Genomic DNA, 22,666 nt, shown 5'->3' with positions numbered 1-22,666 from the left:
GAATCAAAAGGAAGCATGTTTGAAGTCCATAGGAGCAGGAAACTATGATGTATGGGGTGAGTGAATTAGTAATTTCTGATTTTTTTTCCCAATGGTGGTTTGAGATGTAGAGATAAAGTCAGTGACATGTTTAAGACATGCCCAGCATTACTCCAGCCTGTGGTGGGTACTTGTAAACATTTGTACACATCAGTGCTTTTGCTATCAGTAATTTTTATTTTATTACTTTCTGCCTTCAAGATAAATTAAGTGTGAGAATCTTGAGCATGGTGTAACATGTGCTTTAAAAGTGGTGGCAAAGTTGAGCCAGTGGCGAGGAAGATTTTGGAGGGCATTGAGGAATGGAGGGGAGATCCAGGGGATGAAAGGGTGAGTCAGGTCATGGCAGAGTGAAGTGTTCTGGATGTAGTAAGGATATAGTAAGGATGGTGGAGACAGTTAGTCAATATAAGAAAATTAGGGGTCTAGTGGGTCATTTCAGCACTGTCCAAACTGTCGTCCATCTCAAGATGTTGATTGGCAGAGTGCTTAAAGGACTTTTAAGTTCTGCTACAACTTCTAATGAATCCTGTTGAGATTGATGTCAGACAATGTTCTTTACAATGCTGACTCTACAAATTCTGACCAATGCTCCAGAAAGGTGACTACAACAGTATATATTACTATAGACATTCAACAAAAGTCCACACAAAAATACAGCGTTGGTTCTTTCACCATAAAGGAAATATCCCCAAATTTTCTATAACCATCAAGAGTGTCTGAGGCATGCCTGAACATTTAGCTCCCTGGATAAGCTAGTGTCAATAAACAACAGTGATGCATGTAAGAATAAAGTGAGACCAATATAACATGAATTATTTACAAGTGGAATTTAATTCTGAAAAGCACCCATGTTACCTTTGTGCTCACAAGTCTTATATTAATGGTAATGTAGCTGGGCTGGAAAGTTGCTATTTGAATTGAAGATGAGCCATCCATATTGTTAGTTAATGGCAGGCTTCATCAATGAAAACTTTCCCTCATCATTAAACAAATGTGTTTTGCATTAGAATTTTAATTACAATTACATGGAAAATGGCAAAAACAGTGAAAGCTAAAGTGATGCGCAGTTCTGGTTATGGCATCTGATGAGGACACACTATCGATGCTGTTAACTTTGAAGGTTCATTATAGCTGAACCTCTCCACTTCATCCCAAATATTTACTCCCAGTCATTAGATTTCAAGAAGAACCTAACATTATCCAGAAAGCAGTAGACTACAATCAGGTGTCCTTACCCTACATTCAGGAATGAGCAGCCCCTCAAACACATACCTAGCTAAAAATCAGCTAAAAATATTCATCTCCTGAATACAGCAAGAGATTAGGAAAACCTTTTGTGAAAATTCCAGACACTGCTATTTAGTTTCAAAAAGGGATTTGTCAGACAAGTTTTCCAGTCTCACTGCCTTGTCCTTCTCATCCATGTTAATCGAACAGTTTACTTTCGGTTGGAGGAGGGAATCGACGGACCGCAAATGTCGTTGCTCATGGATTTGCAAACCTCTTCATTCTTGACAAGAAAGACTTGAATGACATTCTAACCCACTATCCAGATTCTCAGAAACTGCTGCGAAAGAAAGCTAAGTAAGTGCAATAGTTTTAGTAATTTCTGATTTTATTAGAGGAAAATAATATTTTTTTCATTTGAGGTATATTTGCACAATTAAGCAATTGGAGGTCATTTAAGGTACAAGGTTTCAAATCTCATTTCTTTGGTGCCAGCCATTGTCTGTTAATAAAGTAAAGAAATGGTCGTGTGAGGGAGCCTTGGTTGACGAGAGAGGTTGAATGTCTAGTAAAGAGGAAGAAGGAGGCTTACATAAGGTTGAGGAAACAAGGTTCAGACAGAGCAGTGGAGGGATACAGGATAGCCAGAAGGGACCTGAAGAAAGGGATTAGGAGAGCTAAGAGAGGGCATGAAAAATCCCTGGCGGATAGGATCAAGGATAACCCCAAAGCATTCTATGCGTATGTGAGAAACCTGAGAATGACGAGAACGAGGGTAGGTCCGATCAAGGACAGTGGTGGGAGACTGTGTATTGAGTCGGAAGAGATAGGAGAGGTCTTGAACAAGTACTTCTCTTCAGTATTTACGAACGAGAGGGACCGTATTGTTGAAGAGGAGAGTGTGAAACGGACTGATAAGCTAGAAGAGATACCTGTTAGGAAGGAAGATGTGTTGGACATTTTGAACAACTTGAGGATAGACAAGTCCCCCGGGCCTGATGGGATATATCCTAGGATTATGTGGGAAGCAAGAGAGGAAATTGCAGTACCGTTGGCAATGATCTTCTCGTCTTCACTGGCAACTGGGGTGGCACCAGGGGACTGGAGAGTAGCGAATGTTGTGCCCCTGTTCAAAAAAGGGAATAGGGATAACCCCGGGAATTACAGGCCAGTTAGTCTTACTTCTGTGGTAGGCAAAGTAATGGAAAGGGTACTGAGAGATAGGATTTACGAGTATCTGGAAAGACACTGCTTGATTAGGGACAGCCAGCACGGATTTGTGAAGGGTAGGTCTTGCCTTACAAGTCTTATTGAATTCTTCGAGGAGGTGACCAAGCATGTGGATGAGGGTAGAGCAGTGGATGTAGTGTACATGGATTTTAGTAAGGCATTTGATAAGGTTCCCCATGGTAGGCTTATGCGGAAAGTCAGGAGGCATGGGATAGAGGGAAATTTGGCCAATTGGATAGAAAACTGGCTAACCGGTCGAAGTCAGAGAGTGGTGGTAGATGGTAAATATTCAGCATGGAGTCCAGTTACAAGTGGAGTTCCGCAGGGATCAGTTCTGGGTCCTCTGCTGTTTGTAATTTTTATTAATGACTTAGATGAGGGAGTCGAAGGGTGGGTCAGTAAATTTGCAGATGATACAAAGATAGGTGGAGTCGTGGACAGTGAGGAGGGCTGTTGTCGGCTGCAGAGGGACTTAGATATGATGCAGAGCTGGGCTGAGGAGTGGCAGATGGAGTTCAACCCTGCCAAGTGTGAGGTTGTCCATTTTGGAAGAACAAATAAGAATGCGGAATACAGGGTTAATGGTAGGGTTCTTGGTCAGGTGGAGGAACAGAGGGATCTTGGGGTCTATGTACATAGATCTTTGAAGGTTGCCACTCAGGTGGATAGAGTTTGTAAGAAGGCCTATGGAGTATTATCGTTCATTAGCAGAGGGATTGAATTCAAGAGTCGTGAGGTGATGTTGCAGCTGTACAGGACTTTGGTTAGGCCACATTTGGAGTACTGTGTGCAGTTCTGGTCGCCTCACTTTAGGAAAGATGTGGAAGCTTTGGAGAGGGTGCAGAGAAGATTTACCAGGATGTTGCCTGGAATGGAGAGTAGGTCGTACGAGGATAGGTTGAGAGTTCTCGGCCTTTTCTCGTTGGAACGGCGAAGGATGAGGGGTGACTTGATAGAGGTTTATAAGATGATCAGAGGAATAGATAGAGTAGACAGTCAGAAACTTTTTCCCCGGGTACAACAGAGTGTTACAAGGGGACATAAATTTAAGGTGAAGGGTGGAAGGTATAGGGGAGATGTCAGGGGTGGGTTCTTTACCCAGAGATTGGTGGGGGCATGGAATGCGCTGCCCGTGGGAGTGGTAGAGTCAGATTCATTGGCGACCTTTAAGCGGCATTTGGATAGGTACATGGATGGGTGCTTAATCTAGGATAGAAGTTCGGCACAACATCGTGGGCCGAAGGGCCTGTTCTGTGCTGTATTGTTCTATGTTCTATGTTCTAAAGAAAGTTTGCTGGGGAGGCTCTGTAATGTGCAACAGTCTAACTGCAATAGTCTAGAATTAATTTTGCACTTGCATCGTGATAAGCACAGTAAAATAGAAATTCAGCTGCCTATTGTCAGATTCCCAGTTGTCAGAATAATTTGAATATTTCATCCATTTCCCAGCTGTATTCCCTCTTGTGTTTATTATCCATGATGGAGGAAAAAGGTAGCTGCTATCTTTTACTTGACTTGGATGACTGCAGCTAAAGGTCTGTCTCACGACTGCTCATCTCTCCTCACACAATATCCTCCCACTCAAACAGAAGCTTGAATTTATGGTTCCTACTTTGGTTACTTCTGACCATTTAGACTTTTAATAATTTGGCTTTCGACAGTCTGATTTGATTTATTGTAGTCCCATGTACCGAAGTACAGTGAAAAGCTTGGTTTTGCAAGCAGTACAGGCAGATCACCGCAAACAAGATCATACAGATTATAAGGTCCTTAGACAGAGCGAGACATACAAGGTTACTGCTGCACAGGAGGTGCGCAAAACAAGACCAACAATAGCAAGATCAACATTGTTAGAGATGTCCATTCAACAGTCTAATAATGGCAGGAAAGAAGCTATTCTTGAACATGTAGGTGCATGTGTTCAGGCTTCTGTATGCTTTGCCTGACGGAAGAGGTTGGAAAAGACCATTACCGGAATGGGAGGGGTCTTTGGTATTCGCTACCTTTCCGTTGCAATGGGAGGCGTTAAGTGGAGTCCATGGATGGGAGGTTGGCTTCCGTGATTCTTCTGTTAGCTTTCTTATGCCCTGGGCAGAGCAGTTGCTCGACCAGGTCACTATGCACCTGATAGAATGCTTTCAGTGATGCGTCTGTGAAGGTTGCTGAGAGTCCTTATGGACTGTTGGGCAGATCTTAACCAAATCTTCAATTCATTGGAGTATAAACTGGGATAATATCAGGAAAGTCTTGCCTAATACTGTTGTTGGTTGACACTGCAAGTGAATTTAGACATTGCCTCAATACAACATGGCACTATTAGTGAATTGCACATGTACTTGGTGCTATAATTGGCGAAACTGCAAAAGAAACTGCCCATATCACCAAATGATACTTTACAGCCAATTCCTAGACACCATCATCCTAGGGTATTCCTCATCCTGCTAGCAGCATAGAACTACCAGAGGTGGTGGTATGGGAATGCAGTTAGGAAGAGGTTGCCCTGGAGTCCTCAACATTAGCTCAGGACACTGCAAAGTCTCATGGCATCAAATCAAATATAGTCTGGAAAGTGTCCTGCTGATTACTATGAATCAACTACTCTCTGATGATGGATTGGTATTCCTCATGATCAACAGCCAATCAGTAGAAGCACCGAGAGTAGCAGCGACACAGAAAGTAATTTTGGTCGGAAGCTTCATCACCCATCACCAAGAGTGGTTCAGTAGCTCCATTACGTCTGAGCTGGTCTGTCCTGAAAGGTCTGCTGTACTTGTCTATGGCAGGAGGTAACAGAGAAAAAGAAGAAGGAAAAATACCCCCTAGATCTTCTCCTCACCAATCTAATGTTGGCAGATGCATCTGTTCATGTCAGTCTAGGTTGGAGTGATAGGTGTACAGTTCTTGTGAAGATGAAGTCCCATCTTCATACTGAGCATGCCTCCATCATATCATTTGGCACTACCAACAAACTAAATGAGTTAGACTCAGATAAACTCAGAGCTCAAAACATGATATCCATGAGAAGCAACAGCAGAATTATGTTCAACCACAATGTGGGCATAACCTTCATACTACTATTAAATCAACCTTGATTCAATAAGAGGAACAGGGGAGAATGTCAGGAGCAGCAGCAGGCATAGCTAACAATGAGATGCCAAACCAGTGAAGCTGTAATGCAGAATTACATGCAAGCCAAAAAGTAGAATATGATAGACAGACATAAGAGAGACACAATGAACATTGTACTGGATGTTGGTGAAGGTTCTGGAGTGCTGTGTGCAGTTCTGATCGCTCTACTATAGGAAGGATATTAATAAATGGGAGAGGATTCAGAAAAGATTTTCTAAGATTTTGCTGGGAACGGAAGGTTTCAGTTACAAAAAAGATCGGCTGGATAGGCTGTGACTTCTTTCACTGCGATGTAGGAGGTTGAGGGATGTTTAAAAGTTTAAAAAAGTTTAGAAGTTTAAAAAATCATGAGCAGCATAGATAAGGTGAATAACAAAGATCTTTTCCATAGGATGGGGCACTTCAAAACATGGGTGCATATTTTTAAGGTAAGAGGAGAAAGATTGAAAACAATACATGAAGGGCACCTTTTTTACACAGATAGTGGTTAGTATGTGGAATGAACTGCCAAAGGAAGTGGTGGATGCAGGTATAGTTACAACATTTAAAGTACATTTGGATAAGTACATGAATAGGAAAGGTTTGGAAGGATATGGGCCAAATGCAAGCAAGTGGGACTAGTTTCGTTTGGGAACATGGGCGACATGGACGAGTTAGACCAAAGGGTCTCTTTCTGTACTGTGTGACTCTATAACATATCAGATCAAATCTCTTCAGTCCTATCACATTTAGTCATGAATTATGGAGGACATTAAACAATGCTTTGAAGAATGAGTTTCAGCAACTATCCCCATCCTCAATGATGGGCAAGCCCAGCACACAAGTGCAAAAGACACAACTGAAGAATTAACATTTATTTTCACAAATGCAAAGGGCCTTAACAACATTTAAATGATAATATTGAAGACTGTGCTCCAAAGATAGCAGGGCCCCTAGCCAAGTCGTGCCAATACAGTTATAACACTGGCTACCCAGCAATATGAAAATTTGCCCAAGTAGGTCCTGTCCACAAAAAGTAGGAAAAATGCATACCAACCAGTTATTGCCCATCAGTGTACTTGAGCTAAGTGTAACACTGAACATCAGCTAAGTGATGGAAAATGTTATTAAGCAGGAGCCACTCAGCTCCAAACATCGTTAAAGCCTTGGCCCAAAAATGGATAAGAAAGATGATTTCCAGAGGTGCCGTGAGTTTAAAAATAAATCTATTAACACCAATGTAAATTGTGGGAACTCTAAAGGTTAGGATATTTTCAGTGTGAAAAATGCAGATGAAACATACTCCAATTTTCTTTGACAAGTTGTATTAAATCAAAAGATTAGAGTCAAGGCCAAAGGGAAAATTACGATTATGGCAAATGATAAACAGACCGTGACAGGAACGGATAAAGAGTATGAATCTAAGGGTCAACTAATAAAGAAGGTTAGAATTTACAAAGATGGTAATATTATAGAACTAAAAAGTTTGATATCTGAATGCGTGCAGTATTCAAAACAAAATGAATGAACTAAGAGTGCAAATGAAAATGAATAAATATGATTTGGTAGCAATTACAAATATATGACTGCAGGATGACATGAACTGGGACCTGAGTCATAAAGGTATAGAACATTTACAAATGACAGGAAACTAAGAAAAGGTGGAGGGGTTCATTAGTAAATGAACATTTTAGCGCAATAGACAGTGATGACTTATGTTCAAAAAAGTCACAATGTAGAAATATTTTGAGTAAAATTGAGACATGATACAGGCAAGATGTCACTTGTCAGCGTGGTGTACGGACCCTTTGAATATAACCATATGATAGGGTGGAGCAAAAAGGAAGGAATAATGAGAACTTGTGCAAAACGCAAGATGATAATCATGGGAGATTTTAATCGAGACTGTAGAAAGTCAAATGGGCAAATGTAGCCTAGATGAGTTCATAGATAATTTTCAGAATAATTTCTTAGATCAGGATTTTCTCGAGCCTACAAGAGAGTATGTTATACGAGACTTGATATTGTGAAATGAGGTCGAATTAATTAATGACATCATAATGAAGGTGCCCATGGTAGCAGTGGCCATAATATGATTGAATTGTATATTCAATTTGAGGAGAAAGGAATGGATCAGAAACTTTTGTAAAAAATTTAAATAAGTTATGGAATCTGAACTGACTAAAGTCAATTAGGTTAAAGGTTAGGTCAATAGAGATGTAATGGCAGACATTTAAGAGGATAGTTCAGAATAGAACATAGAACATTACAGCAGAGTAAAGGCCCTTTGGCCCTCAATGTTGCGCCGACCTGTGGAACCAATCTGAAGCCCATCTAACTCGCTACACTATTCCATTCTTATCCATATGTTTATCTAATGACATTTAAATGCCCTTAAACTTGGCGAGTCTATTACTGTAGCAGGTAGTGCATTCCACGCCCCTACTACTCTGAGTGAAGAAATCACCTCTGACAGCTGTCCTATATCTATCACCTCAATTTAAAGCAATGTCCCTTCATGCTAGCCATTGCCATCCGAGGAAAAAGGCTTTCACTGTCCACCCTATCTAACCCTCTGATTATCTTATATGTCTCAATTAAGTCACCCCTCAAACTTCTCTCTAACGAAAACAACCTCAAGACTTTCCTCATAAGACCTTCTCTCCATACCAAGCAACATCCTAGTAAATCTCCTCTGAACCCTTTCCAAAGCTTCCACATCCTTCCTATCATGCAATGACCAGAATTGTACGCAATATTTAAGTGCGGCCACACCAGAGTTCTGTACAGCTGCAGTATGACCTTATGGCTCCGAAACTCAATCCCTCTGCCAATAAAAACTAACACATCTTATTACTTCTTCACAATCCTATCAACCTGGATGGCAACTTTGAGAGATCTATCTACAAGGACACTGAGATCTCTCTGCTCATCTACACTACCAAGAATTTTATCATTAGCCCAGTACTCTTTATTCCTGTTTCTTCTTCCAAAGTACATCATCTCACACTTTTCCACATTAAACTCCACTTGCCACCTCTCAGCCTAGCTCTGCAACTTATCTATGTCCCTCTGTAACCTGCAACATCCTTCAGCACTTTTCACAACTTCACCGACGTAAGTGTCGTCTGCAAATTTATTAACCCATCCTTCTACGCCCTCATCTAGGTCGTTTATAAAAATGACAAATAGCAGTGGCCCCAAAACAGATCCTTGTGGTATACCACTGGTAACTGAACTCCAGGATGAAGATTTCCCATCAACCACCACCTTCTGTCTTCTTTCAGCTAGCCAAATTCTGATCTAAACCGTTAAATCACCCTTTATCCCATGCCTCTGTATTTTCTGCAATAGCCTACCGTGGGAAACCTTATCAAATGCCTTACTGAAATCCATATACATCACGTTAACCTCATCCACCTGTTTGGTCACTTTCTCAAAGAACTTAATAAAGTTTATGAGGCATGACTTATCCTTCACAAAACCGAGATTGGTAATCCCTAATCAATTTATTTCTTTCTAGATGATTATAACTCCTATCTCATAACTTTTCCAACACTTTACCCACAATTGAAATAAGACTCATTGGTCTATAATTACTCTACTCCCCTTCTTGAACAAGGGGACAACATTTGCTATCCTCCAGTCTTCTGGCAATATTCCTGTAGACAATGATGCTCCGGGTGCTCCGGTTTCCTCCCACAGTCCAAAGATGTGCAGGTCAGGTGAATTGACCATGCTAAATTGCCCGTAGTGTTAGGTAAGGGGTAAATGTAGGAGCATGGGTGGGTTGCGCTTCAACGGGTCGGTGTGGACTTGTTGGGCCGAAGGGCCTGTTTCCACATTGTAATCTAATCTAATCTAATAAAAATCAAAACCAAAGGCTCTGCAATCTCCTCCATGGCTTTTCAGAGAATCCTAGGATAAACCCCATTTGGCCCAGGGGACTTAACTATTTTCACACTTTCCAGAATTGCTAACACCTCCTCCTTGTGAACCTCAATCCCATCTAGTCTAGTAGCCTATATCTCAGTATTGTCCTCAACAACATAGTATTCATACTGGAGAAAGACAGACAAAAAAAATTCATTTAGCGATTCCCCTATCCCTTTGGACTCCACGTGCTACTTCCCACTACTATCCTTGATTGGCCCTCATCTTTTTCTAGTCATTCTCTCCTTGAATAAGTTCCACATTGCAGTTGTGCCAATCCAACAAGTCAGGAAAATTTCAAGTAACAGACATGACTATCTGTGGTTAACTTGAAATGTTTTAAAATGATATTAAATGAAAATAAAAGCATATAATTGTGCAAAGACAAAAATTAGATGGAATATAAAAATTAGCAAAGAATGATGCAAAAATTTATAAAGGTAAAAATTAGAGTAGGAGAGAAAGCTAGCTAGAAACATGAAAGCAGTCAGTGGCAATACCATTTCTGAATCCCTCACCATCCACAATCTGGTGGTTACCACTAACCAGGAATTGATCTGGACCAGCCATGTAAATACTGTAGCTACAAGTGGAGATCAGAGGCTGTGAAATCTGTGCAAAGTAAATCACTTCCTGACTCCCAGAACCCTGTCCACCATCTACAAGGCACAAGGCAAGAATGTGATGGAAAAATTTTAGTTGGCTGGGAAAATGCAGCTTCAAAAGCACTCAAGGTGCTTAATATAATCACATCAAAGCTTGACTGGCACACCATTAACAACTTGAAACATTTTTTCCATCTACCATTCTTGAACAATGGCAGTAGTATGTACCATGTGCACTATGCAATACAGTGACTCAGTCTCTTTTTACAGGGATCGTGTAATCTCATGACTTCTACCATGTGAAAGGCCAAAGGCAGCAAACACATAGAAATGTCACCACCTGCAAGTTCTACTCCAAGTCACAACAATTCTGACTTTTAACTGTATCACTGTTCCTTCACTGTCCTGAAACTCCTTCCTAACAGCATTGTGGGTGTACGTACACCAGATGGACTGCAGTGGTTCATCAGGATAGTTCACCATTAGCATCTCATTAGGGATGGATAACAAAGCTGGCCTAGCCAGCAAATCTCACATCCCATGAAAGGATTTACTAAATAGGAGGCAACACTATTGGTGAATAGTGTTCAAACTTTGATACATATTATGAATAATTGCTAAACTCAGAATTTGACTACTGTTTGTGAATAGCACTGCTTAAATCAGGTATTTGCTATTTCTAATATATTTGCAGGAAACTCCTCTCTAAAGATGATGGAAAAGATGTAAAGCCACAACCAAAAGGAATACAGCATATCATCCCTCCAAGACCAGAGACTCCCAAATTATTCTTGGCAGCCCTCTCAATAACCGACAAATTTGGAATCAAGGGAACATTCTCGCTTATTAAACAGAAACTCAGGGAATCTGCCAAAATGAAGGTAGGATAATGAGAAGAGAGTCAAGGGAGCAAATGTTTGTGTTTTAAAAATGTCATAATACAGAATTCAGCAGAACTTTAATCAATCTTCACTATTACAGAAGAATGCAACAGAGGTTGTGCTAATCAGAGTTAAACATTTTCATATAATAAAATGTCATAAGGTATTTTACAGGAGCATTAGAAAGGAAAATTAGATACTGAGCCATGTAACAAATTTTCTTTTGGAAAAGTTAGATTTTAGAGAGAGAGCCTAAAAAGAAGAAAGTGTGGTCAAGAGGTGAAGACGTTTAGGAAATGAATTTCGGCATGGACACCACAGTGCTCAGAAGGTTGTGGCAATGGTTGGGTTTACAGAGATAAACAGAGGCAAGGCATAGAGGTAGTTAGAAACAAGGACAAGCATTTTAAAATTGAAACATTGCTTGACCAGGAGTCAAATAAGTCAGTGGGTTAATAGATAAACAGAACCTGTGTATTGGTAAGGACACGGGGCAGAGTTTTCAAAGACGACAGGTTTTTTGAAGCGTAAAATGTGGGAGTCCAGTTAGGGGTATGATGGAAAAAGCAAGTCTAGATGTAAAAAAATAGAGGGAGGTTTCAGCAGCAATTTCTTGACCAAGAATGAGGGTGAATCAGATGATCTGATGGAGGTGAAATTGGACAATCTTAATGATGGTGTGGATATATGGTCGGAAACTCACTTTGTGAGAAATACAACACCAAAGTTATCAACAGGCTTATTTGGTCTTAGAGTTGTGAGTGAGGAGGAAGGAGTAGTTCACTAGGGAATGGGTTTGGAGTGGAATCTGAAGACAGTTATGTCATTTCACTAGAGGAAATAGCTGTATAGATTACGGACAAGCAGGTTGATAATTTTACAATGGTTGAGGAACCAAAAGACATAGTGGTGAGGTAGAGTGGGGGTCAACAGTGTACATGTAAAATCTGACATTGTGTTTTCAGGTGGTGTTACCCCTCACTTTGGAGAGGTCCCACCACGGCTGCCAACCAATCTAAATTATTTGCAGCTTTGTAGCCTCAACAGAGCCACCAAGAGCCATGATCCCTGCTGAGACTTCAGGAAGCCTAAATTCCAGGAGCCCAGTACAAATGATGGTCTTGTGAGTTCACAGCAAAGACAAGAAGGAAGGTGGATGGGGCTGTGAACTGGATGGGTTACATTGTTACAAAGATTGATGGAGGTGTGGGATGGCACAGCAAGGTAGACTGGGGTTGGCCTGGAAAGGCCAGGGCAGAGGGAATACTCTGACCTTAGAAAAGAGCCTCAATCAAGAAAGGTAGTCAGTGATAGAAGTTCGCTTCATTCCCACTTTCCCACCTGGCAGGCTCACCTACCAGTGCATTTCACACACCAACCACACCCCCTGACCTTTCACTGCTGGCCTCAACATTTCAGACAGGTTGGGTGGTCCTTAATTGACCAATACTTGGCTCTTTAAGGGCCTTAATTGGGGCTGTAACATTTTTGGCAGATATGGGGTAAGAAGGCTACTCAGAGAATTTTACAGCCTCCCCCTCCTGAAAACTCATCACTTGGGACCCCTACAACTAGGTGTCACTTTTTAATTTTCTTTTTAAATTCTGTGAACAAAACAAAAGGAGGTAAAGTCTTTCATTTCAAAAAAATGAACACAGAGGTTACACAAAACTGCAGTGGCTAAAATTCTATGACAAAATTTTTCCACAGTCTGAAAGGGTTATTGGAATGCATAGTGCTGTATTGACACATGCAAACCAATGGTTTGGGGGTGCTGTTCTCAGTCTATGCTCAGTTAGCTGCTACTAACAAACAAAAAAATCAGCCAAGCTTCCTTCTCTTGAATGCCATCCAATGATGTCCACAACGAAATGCAAGTGAATCAGCTCAACTTGTGAATCCAACCACAGTTGGTAACACTCCAAGGCGTGAATTTGTTTCAAGGTGAATAGAAAGAGAAATTGTACCTGACAGGTTCAACTCAACTGTCCTACACCTGTTTTCATTGCAAGTGAAAAAGGCTGGCACAACCACTATGCTACTAAGTGATCACCTAGTGTGGCAAAATCGAGGCAAAGGGGAAAAAGCCTGAATCAAATACTCATAAAATTATACAGGTAAACATGGGGCTTTAGCACCAGGAGTAAACATTCTAAATCTGCTGATTTGATATCAACACAGATTTTCATGTATTGTAGCCTTTCCCAAAATGAAGTGCTATTACTTCAGCAAGGCATTTGATAAGGATCCCCATGGTATGCTCGTTCAGAACGTCAGGAGGAATGGGATACAGGGAAATTTAGCTGTCTGGATACAGAATTGGCTGGTCGACAGAAGACAGTGAGTGGTAGTGGAAGGAAAGTATTCTGCCTGGAAGTCAGTGGTGGGTGGTGTTCCACAGGGCTCTGTTCTTGGGCCTCTAATCTTTGTAATCTTTATTAATGTCTTGGATGAGGAGATTGAAGGATGGGTTAGCAAGTTTGCAGACGACACAAAGGTTGGGGGTGTCGTTGACAGTATAGAGGACTGTTGTAGGCTGCAGCATGACATTGACAGGATGCAGAGATCGGCTGAGAGGTGGCAGATGGAGTTCAAACTGGATAAATGCGAAGTGATGCATTTTGGAAGGTCGAACTTGAAAGTTGAGTACAGGATTAAAGACAGGATTCTTGGCAGTGTGGAGGAACAGTGGGATCTTGGTGTGCAGGTACATAGATCCCTTAAAATTGCCACCCAAGTGGACAGGGTTGTTAAGAAAGCATATGGTGTTTTGGCTTTCATTAACAGGGGGATTGAGTTTAAGAGCCGTGAGGTCTTGTTGCAGCTCTATAAAACTTTGGTTAGACTGCATTTGGAATACTGCGTCCAGTTCTGGTCACCCTATTATAGGAAAGAGGTGGATGCTTTGGAGAGGGTTCAGAGGAGGTTTACCGGGATGCTGCTTGGAATGGAGGACTTATCTTACAAAGAGAGGTTGAGTGAGCTCGGACTTTTTTCATTGGAAAAAAGAAGGAAGAGAGGGGACCTAATTGAGGTGTACAAGATAATGAGAGGCATAGATAGAGTTGATAGCCAGAGACTTTTTCCCAGGACAGAAATTGTTAACACGAGGGGTCATAGTTTTAAGCTATTTGGCAGAAAGTATAGACGGGATGTCAGAGGCGGGTTCTTTACACAGAGAGTTGTGGGAGCATGGAATGCGTGCCAGCAGCAGTTGTGGAAGCGAGGTCATAGAGGATATTTAAGAGACTGCTGGACATGCATATGGTCACAGAAATTTGAGGGTTTGTACATTAGGTTTATCTTACATGAGGATCAATGGTCGGCACAACATCATGGGCTGAATGGCCTGTTCTGTGCTGTACTGTTCTATGTTTTATGTTCCTCATTCTGTTTATTTCAGTTTTGAAAATTTATACATCAATTTGTTATTCCAAAACTGCAGATCAGTAAATTATATCAAAAAACATAATTTAATTTAGCCCACACGATTAATGATTATTGATTGCGTAAGTTGTACATAAAATCTTCTAGTAACTGTTGTAGCAAGTACATGGAGTAATAGATCATATGGGACATATTACACATGGTGATATGTATTAGATGAAATGCACGTCCTATGTAAAGTGTAAAACAATGAGAATGTAAAACAAATATCACCTTAATCTTTTTTATGTACTATTCATCTCATTATAAATTGAAATATTTTATTAATGCATAATATTTATTTCAAAAACTATGGAGAGATGGAGTTGGGTACAAGGCTAAAGATTTGCCTAGAGCGCCCAATACTTGTGCACCAACCCTGGATGGAGTACCTTAATTATATAGCAATATAACACTTTTGAAATCCCTTTTAAGTTAACTGCTAATCTCTTTTCACACACTCTCTTTGTTTCTCTTTTTTCCACTTCCTCTCTGAGCCTTCTATATTCAACTTCATCCTCATTTGTATTATCCACCTGATGGCTTTCACAAGCATATATTTTCGACTTTTTATTAATCTCTGTCTCTTCTGCTAGTCAGGGAGCCCTGGATTTGTTTGCTCTACCTTAACCCTTTATGGGAACATACATTAACTGGACCTGAATTCTCTCTTTTTTATAGGTAGTCACAATTATTCAGTTACACAGTTTCTCCAGCCAATCCTTGATTCCAATTTATTTGATCCCAATCCATTATACCCCATTATAGCTGGCTTTCCCCATTAATTATTCTCCCTCTGAATTGTACATTACCCTTTTCTATAGTTTACATAATGCTTGTGTTACAATGATCACTGTTCCTTGAGCATTCCTCTGTTAACATTTGATCTACTTAGCCCACCCAAATCCTAAAGTTAGCATTCAGATACAGTTTTACCAGTGCTTCTTTTCTTGGCTACAGAAGTGACCCTTTCTCAAAATCTGATCAGCTGTTTAAATTCTTTCTTTGTGATTTTGGATGATGTATCTCCTATCAGCCATTACACACTTACAATATCTTCTCTACCAGGAAATAGAATTGTACGTTCTCTAGAAGAAGAAGAAATGCTTTTAGTAATCCTTTAGATTTGTTCTAAATGATGTTCTAAAGGCACACCTGGAATGCACACTTACTACACTTTGTCTGATCTGGCTTTATTTGAGCCTGCTTGTAAGCAAATGGTTTGACCAATCGAATTGTATTTGAGACACAATTATCATTAAAATAAGAAAAAGTTAGGGTCTAGACTTTCATCTAAATATATTTTGAGGGGGTTTGGTTTGGTGCATAACAGCATCGTGTGACTGATTTAGACATGGTACAGAAAATAATTTACAAGAATAGTTCCAGAGATGAAAGACATCAGTTATGTGAACTGAAGAGAAAAGTTGGAGTTTCTTTTGCATAGATGTTCTCTTGATACATACTGGTTTCCAGATGTCTGTAGCAGTGGTTAGGACTATTAGCTCTGCAGATTCCTGTTCAGAACCACAACAAAGAGGCTTTGAGCCCTAAAACACCTATGGTGAAATTTAAAATCTGTCGACTTAACATTTTTGGCATTCATGGCCTTGGTGAAATGCAAAACCCATCTTTGCCTCCACCTACCCACAACTCCAAGTCTGCACTGGAACTTCCAATCTATGCAAGGCTAACTAAATGTAGGAAGCCACATCCCCATTTTAAGTTCACAAAAAAATGATACAATTGCTCTAACAAAAGTGAAAAAGAACAGGAGGCCATTCAATCCATCATGTACTTCTAGCCCTCTGCAAGAATGACTCAACTAGTCCCATTCTCCTGCCCTTTCCCCATGGCACTGAAAATCTTTCTCTTCAGATACTTATCCAGTTTTCCCTTCAAAGCCATAATTGAATTACCTCCAACATTCTCTTTGGCAATTCATTCCATGAATGTACAACTCATTGTGTAAAAAAGATTTTTCACGTTATTGTGGATTCTTTTATCATTCACCTTATATTGGTTTCCTCTGGTTCTGTTTCTGTCAATGGGGCTAGACTGTCTCCATCTACTATCTACACCTCTCATAATTTTGAATACTTCTTTTAGAAATCCTTCAATCTTTTAAGGAGAACAACTCTAACTTTTCTCTTCAGTTCACATAACTGATGTCTTCATCTCTGGAACTATTCTTGTAAATTATTTTCTGTACCATGTCTAAATCCTTCACATGATACTGTTATGCACCAAACCAAACCCCCTCAAAATATATTAAGAAGAAAGTCTAGCCCCTAACTTTTTCTTATTTTAATGATAATTGTAAAGCCTTGTATTTCAGATACAATTCAATTGGTCAAACTACTTAACTGTAAGCAAAACACGCTTTACACAGCATTAAAATACAGACAAGATAGGAATTTAAAATAAAATTGGCTTAGCTGTAATCCTATTGAAATGCTTATTAAAATAATATACATAAACTTCTACTAATTAACTGTTCCAATATAGTAACATCCCATAAACAAACCTTTGGCAAAGGCAAATTCAGTAAAATAGATTGTCCTACATGCAATTCCAGCAGCAGGAAGTGAACCCCAACGTTTAGATGTAAAATATAGGGGGATAAGAGCTTCCACATCCAGTTTCAAGACCCCAGCAATTGCTGAAAGCCGAAACTAAAAACCTTGATTCTGTGGGAGCTTGACTCCACCTCTTCAGGCTGCTTAATTTGTTCCAACTTTACAAAAAAAAAACCCAAGGCCTCACAAGCTTTTTTTTTGACTTTGAGTATACTGCTCGTCACCTCGGTCTCAACTTTTTTTAAAATTAAAATATACCTCTTAAAGCCATAGTATTATCACAAGGCTCAGAATTACACATAAAACTGTAGTTGAAGCAAAAACAGAATTTAGAAAGGTGTGTCAAAACTGCCTAGCTTTAAGGCACTTTATTTCCTTAATTTTCAAGCCAAAATTCTGTGTGCCTTTCTAACCACTTTCTCGTTCTGTTACCTTCAGATTTGCAGGGTAGGTGAATTGGCCATGCTAAATTGCCTGTAGTGTTCAGGGATGTGTGGGTTAAGTGCATTAATCAGGGGTAAATGTAGAGTAATAGGGTAGGGGATTGGGTCCGGGTGGGTTACTCTTCAGAGGGTCAGTGTGGACCTGTTGGGCCAAATAGCCTGTTTCATACTGTAGGGATTCTATGAATGTATTTGTGCACTTTTACATCCCAGGTACACACCCTTTAAAATAGCCCACATTATTTCATGTTGCCTGTATTCTTTTATTTTCAAAATATAACTTAATACTTCTCTTCTTAATTTGTATCTGCCATGTTCCTGTCCATTCCACCAACTTATCTTGCAGACCTGACTAAATTGGCAGATTTCCTTTCCTAAAGAGCATGAAGTCAACAGGATGGATTTTCAAAACAATTGAGTAGTCTTGATTACTGAGACTAAATTTCAATTTTGGATTTATTTCAATTTGCCAGCGGCCACAGTGGGATTTTAAATTCTTGTGTCAGGAGGGCTGGTCCAGTAACATAATCATAACGCTATTAATCATTTTTTTAGTTAATGACATTGCTGTTGTACAACTACTTTAGTTAAACCAGTAACTAAGTAAAAGTTGTTTGGTAGTATGTTCAGAACAAAGATACTTTTTGTGAAAGCTTTTCATCCTGCTGTCATGAATAATGTACCCATTAATGCTGGCACTTAATTACCAGAAACTAAATTAGAAATCACTGGAAAAACTCAACAGGTCTGGCAGCATCTGTGAAGAGAAAGCAGAATTAACATTTCAGGTCCAGTGATCCTTCTTCAGAACTGATTTTAGCTCAGAAAAGTTGGGTACACACGATAGAGGAGGCGAGGAGGAAGGAGTAAGTGATTGGTGGAAATGAAACCCAGAGAGAGAGAAAAACACTGAAAATAAAAATTGTTGGAGATCACGTGTCAGACAGCACCCATGGAAAGAAAGCACACTAACGTTTAGAGTCTAGATGGCTCATCATCTAGAGTGAGTCAAAGTCAGTCTGGAAGAATGAATAGCTGCTAATGGGGATCATCAGTGGCTGACAATCTCTTGTTTATGGTAGCAGCCCATGTGATGACAAGACCTGGTGGGTGGGAATTGGAGTAAGGAAATGGGAGAAGGTGCTTATACCCTAAAATTATTGAACCCAATTCTGTATTGAGTCCAGAAGGTTGCAGGGTTCCCAAATGGAAAATCAGATGCTGTTCTTCCAGTTTTTGCTGAGTTTCACTGGAGCACTGTAGCAAGTCCAACAGAGATGTCGATCAGGAAACACGGTGGTGTGTTGAAATGGCAGGCAACCAGAAGCTCATGATCATTCTATAACTCTAGATGCTTCAATGCTATAACTCTAGTACATCGGATAGAACAGTTTTTGTCCGATGTGTGCAGGACGGTTTCCTGACACAGTGTGTCGAAGGGCCGACAAGAGGGGAGGCCACACTGGATCTGGTACTTGGTAATGAACCAGGCCAGGTGTTTGGTTTAGTGGTAGGTGAGCACTTTGGAGACCGCGACCGTAATTCAGTTACGTTTAGTTTAGCGATGGAAAGGGATAGGTATGTGCCACAGGGCAAGAGTTATAGATGGGGAAAGGGCAATTATAATGTGATTAGGCAAGACGTAGGAGGCATGGAATGGGGAAGCAAGATGCAGGGGATGGGGACAATCGAAATGTGGAGCTGGTTTAAGGAACAGATATTGCGTGTTCTTGATAGGTATGTCTCTGTCAGGCAGGGAGGAAATGATAAGATAAGGGAACCGTGGTTTACTAAAGAAATTGTATCTCTTGTTAAGCGGAAGAGAGAGGCTTATGTGACGTTGAGACGAGATGGTTCAGATGAAGGAATGGAGAGTTACATATTAGCTAGGAAGGATTTAAAGAGAGAGTTAAGAAGACGAAGGAGGGGACATGAGCAGTCTTTAGCAGGTAGAATAATGGAGAACCCCCTAAAGCTTTCTATAGGTATGTGAGGAATAAAAGGATGACTAGGGTAGAAATAGGGCCAGTTACAAACAGAAGTGGGAAGTTGTGTGTGAACCCTGTGGAGATCAGAGAGGTGCTAAATGAATATTTCTCATCTTTTTTCACTCATGAAAAGGAGAATATAGTAGTGGAGAAGACGGGCTATTTGACTAGAGAGGATTGAGGTTAGTAAGGAGGACGTGTTATCAATTCTAGAAGGTGTGAAAGTAGATAAGTCCCCTGCGCTGGATGGGATTTATCTGAGGATTCTTTGGGAAGCTAGGGAGGAGATGGCAGAGCCTCTGGTCTTGATCTTTGAGTTGTCATTGTCACAAGTTTAGTACCAGAGGACTGGAGGATTACAAATGTTGTGTCCTTGTTCAAGAAGGTCAGTAGAGATGACCCAGGTAATTATAGACCAGTGAGATTTATGTCTGTTGTAGGAAAAGTTTTGGAAAGGATTATAAGAGATAGGATTTATAATCATCTAGCAAGCAACAATTTGACTGGAGATAGTCGGCATGGTTTCTTCAAGGGCAGGTCGTGTTTTACAAACCTCATTGAGTTTTTTGAGAAGGTGACCGAGCATGTGGATGAGGGTAGGGCAGTTTATGTGGTGTACATGGACTTCAGTAAGGCCTTTGATAATGTTCCACATGGTAGGCTTTTGGAGAAAATGCTGAGGCATGGGATTGAGGGTGATTTATCAGTTTGGATTAGAAACTGGCTTTCTTTAAGAAGGCAGCGAGTGGTGGTTGAGGGAAACTATTCAGCCTGAAGTCCAGTTACTAGTGGTGTGCCGCAAGGATCTGTTTTGGGACCACTGCTGTTTGTCATTTTTATAAATGACTTGGACGCAGGCATCGGTGGATGAGTTCGTAAGTTTGCAGATGACACTAAAGTCGGTGGAGTGGTGGACAGTGTGGAAGAATGTTGCAGGTTGCAGGGGAACTTGTTTGGCAAATGGAGTTTAATGCAGATAAATGTGAGGTTATGCACTTTGGGAAGAATAACAGGAAGGCAGAAAACTGGGTCAATGGAAAGATTCTTGTAGTGTGGATGCGCAGAGGGATCTTGGTGACCATGTACATAGATCCCTGAAAGTTGCCACCCAGGTTGGTAGTGCTGTTAAGAAGATATATGGTGTGTTAGGTTTCATTGGTGGAGGGATTGAGTTCCAGAGCCGCGATGTCATGCTGCAACTATACATAACACTAGTGTGGCCTCACCTGGAATATTGTATACAGTTCTGGTCAGCCCATTACAGAAAGGATATGGCAGCATTGGAAAAGGTGCAGATGAGATTTACCAGGATGTTGTCTGGTCTGGAGCGAAGGTCTTATGAAGGAAGGCTGAGGGACTTGGGTCTGTTCTCATTGGAGAGAAGAAGACCAAGAGGGGATTTAATAGAGACATACAAGATGATCAGAGGATTAGATAGCGTGGACAGTGAGAGTCTTTTCCCTAGAATGATGACATTGGCTTGTATGAGGGGGCATAGCTGCAAATTGAGATGTCATAGATTTAAGACAGGTGTGAGAGGCAGGTTCTTTACTCAGAGTGGTAAGGGTGTGGAATGTCCTGCCTGCCAATGTAGTTAACTCAGCCACATTAGGGACATTTGAACAGTCCTTGGATAAGCACATGGATGATGATGTGTTAGTGTAGGGGGATGGGCTTAGATTAGTTCATGGGTCGGCGCAACATTGAGGGCCGAAGAGCCTGTTCTGCGCTGTATAGTTCTATTCTATGGACAGAACAAAGATGTTCTACAAAGTAGTCACCCAGTCTGCGTTTTGTTTCCCCAATATAGAGGAGCCCACATTGAGAGCAGTGAAAATAGTTGTCTGGGCTGAATGCAGTGCAGGTAAATTGCCATTTCATCAGGAAGGTATGCCTGGAGCCTTTGGTAGTGAGGAGGGAGGAAGTAAATGGGCAGATGTTACACCTTCTGCAATTACATGGGAACGAGCCGTAAGAGTGCCAGGACATGGTGAAGGAAAAGTGGACCAAGGTGTCCTTAAGGGAACAGTCCCTGTGAAAGGCTGACAAGGGAGAGGAAGGTGTCTGTGGTGGTGGCAGAAATGGCAGCTAATGATCCTTTGGATGTGGCTGCTAGTGGGGTGGTACGTGAGGACAAGGAGACCCGATTGCTGGTATGGAAGGTAAGATGGGGATGAGGGCCGAAGTATAGAAGATGGTTTGGACACAGCTGTCAGCTAGAATGGTGGGGAATCCTCGGTTGAGGAAGAAGATGGACATTTCAGAGGGTCTCTTATTGAAGTTGTCATCATTGGGACAGATGGGAGACCTGGGATAATGGAATAGAGTCTTTACAGGAAGCAAAGTGAGAGGATATATAGTCAAGATAACTGTGGGAGTCGGTGGGTTTCTTATGGATATTGGCAGCCAGTCTGTGCCCAAGAAAGGAAACAGAAATGTCGAGAAAGGGAAGGGAGGAGTCAGAGATGGAACAGGTGAAGGAGAGAGCATGGTGGCAATTGTACGGGAAATGGATAAATTGTTCCGATTCTGGATGAGAGAGGGAAGCAGCATTGATGATGTAATTTGATATATCTGAGAAAGAGCTGTGGGTGGGGCCAGAGTAGGACTGGAACAAGGAATGTTCCATGTACCCCACAAAGAGACAGGCATAACTGGGACCCATGCAGGTACCCATGGTCACCCCTTTGACCTGAAGAAAATGGGAGGAGTTAAAGGAGAATTTGTTCAAAGCAAGGACAAGCTCAGCCAGGCTGAGGGTGGTGGTGGATGGAGAAGGTTCATGCATTTTTCCAGGAAGAAGCGAAGAGCCCTAAGACTATCCTGACGTAAAGGGATTGCATGTCCACTGTAAAGAGGAGGTGGCTGGAGCTTTGTTTAGATTTTAAACCAGAAAAATGGACTCTGATTGATGACTCTGATTGAGTCGGACTTCTACTCTGAGAAATGGACCAGTCAATTTTGTCACCTATTTTGTTGAATTACATTCTCCATGGCAACACCTCTGCTAATCAAAGTCCATTTGCCAACTAATCAGAACTCTCCTCTCATACAGTATAATTGTTGACTTTCCCCTTGAATTGGTATTCTTGCAAATCCTCCTTTTGAATGCAGGACAAAATGCTTTGACAGAATATGTATTTCTTCAGCAAAACTCAAGCAATTAAGTCCTTAACTACAAATTTACATGCTAGAGTCATTCAG

At 40.9% G+C, this 22,666-nt stretch overlaps 1 protein-coding gene and 1 long non-coding RNA gene across 7 annotated transcripts in view; one reads left to right on the top strand and one right to left on the bottom strand.

Annotated features, from left to right (window-relative positions):
- Window positions 1-22,666, bottom strand: part of LOC140453203 (uncharacterized) — a 128,610-nt gene that overhangs the window by 96,325 nt on the left and 9,619 nt on the right. The gene's annotated exons all lie outside the window — the stretch shown is intronic.
- Window positions 1-22,666, top strand: part of cngb1a (cyclic nucleotide gated channel subunit beta 1a) — a 217,498-nt gene that overhangs the window by 193,386 nt on the left and 1,446 nt on the right. For all 6 annotated transcript variants that reach the window (XM_072547720.1, XM_072547719.1, XM_072547716.1 and 3 more), the window contains 2 exons: window positions 1,480-1,626; window positions 10,840-11,026. In XM_072547720.1, the coding sequence (XP_072403821.1) occupies window positions 1,480-1,626; window positions 10,840-11,026 (334 nt within the window). The remainder of the gene's footprint in view (window positions 1-1,479; window positions 1,627-10,839; window positions 11,027-22,666) is intronic.

The sequence above is a fragment of the Chiloscyllium punctatum genome, chromosome 26 (assembly GCF_047496795.1).
Source record: "Chiloscyllium punctatum isolate Juve2018m chromosome 26, sChiPun1.3, whole genome shotgun sequence".
Taxonomy (NCBI): Eukaryota; Metazoa; Chordata; class Chondrichthyes; order Orectolobiformes; family Hemiscylliidae; genus Chiloscyllium; species Chiloscyllium punctatum.
Note: the sequence above shows the minus strand (reverse complement) of the source record. Positions and strands in the feature narration are given on the sequence as shown.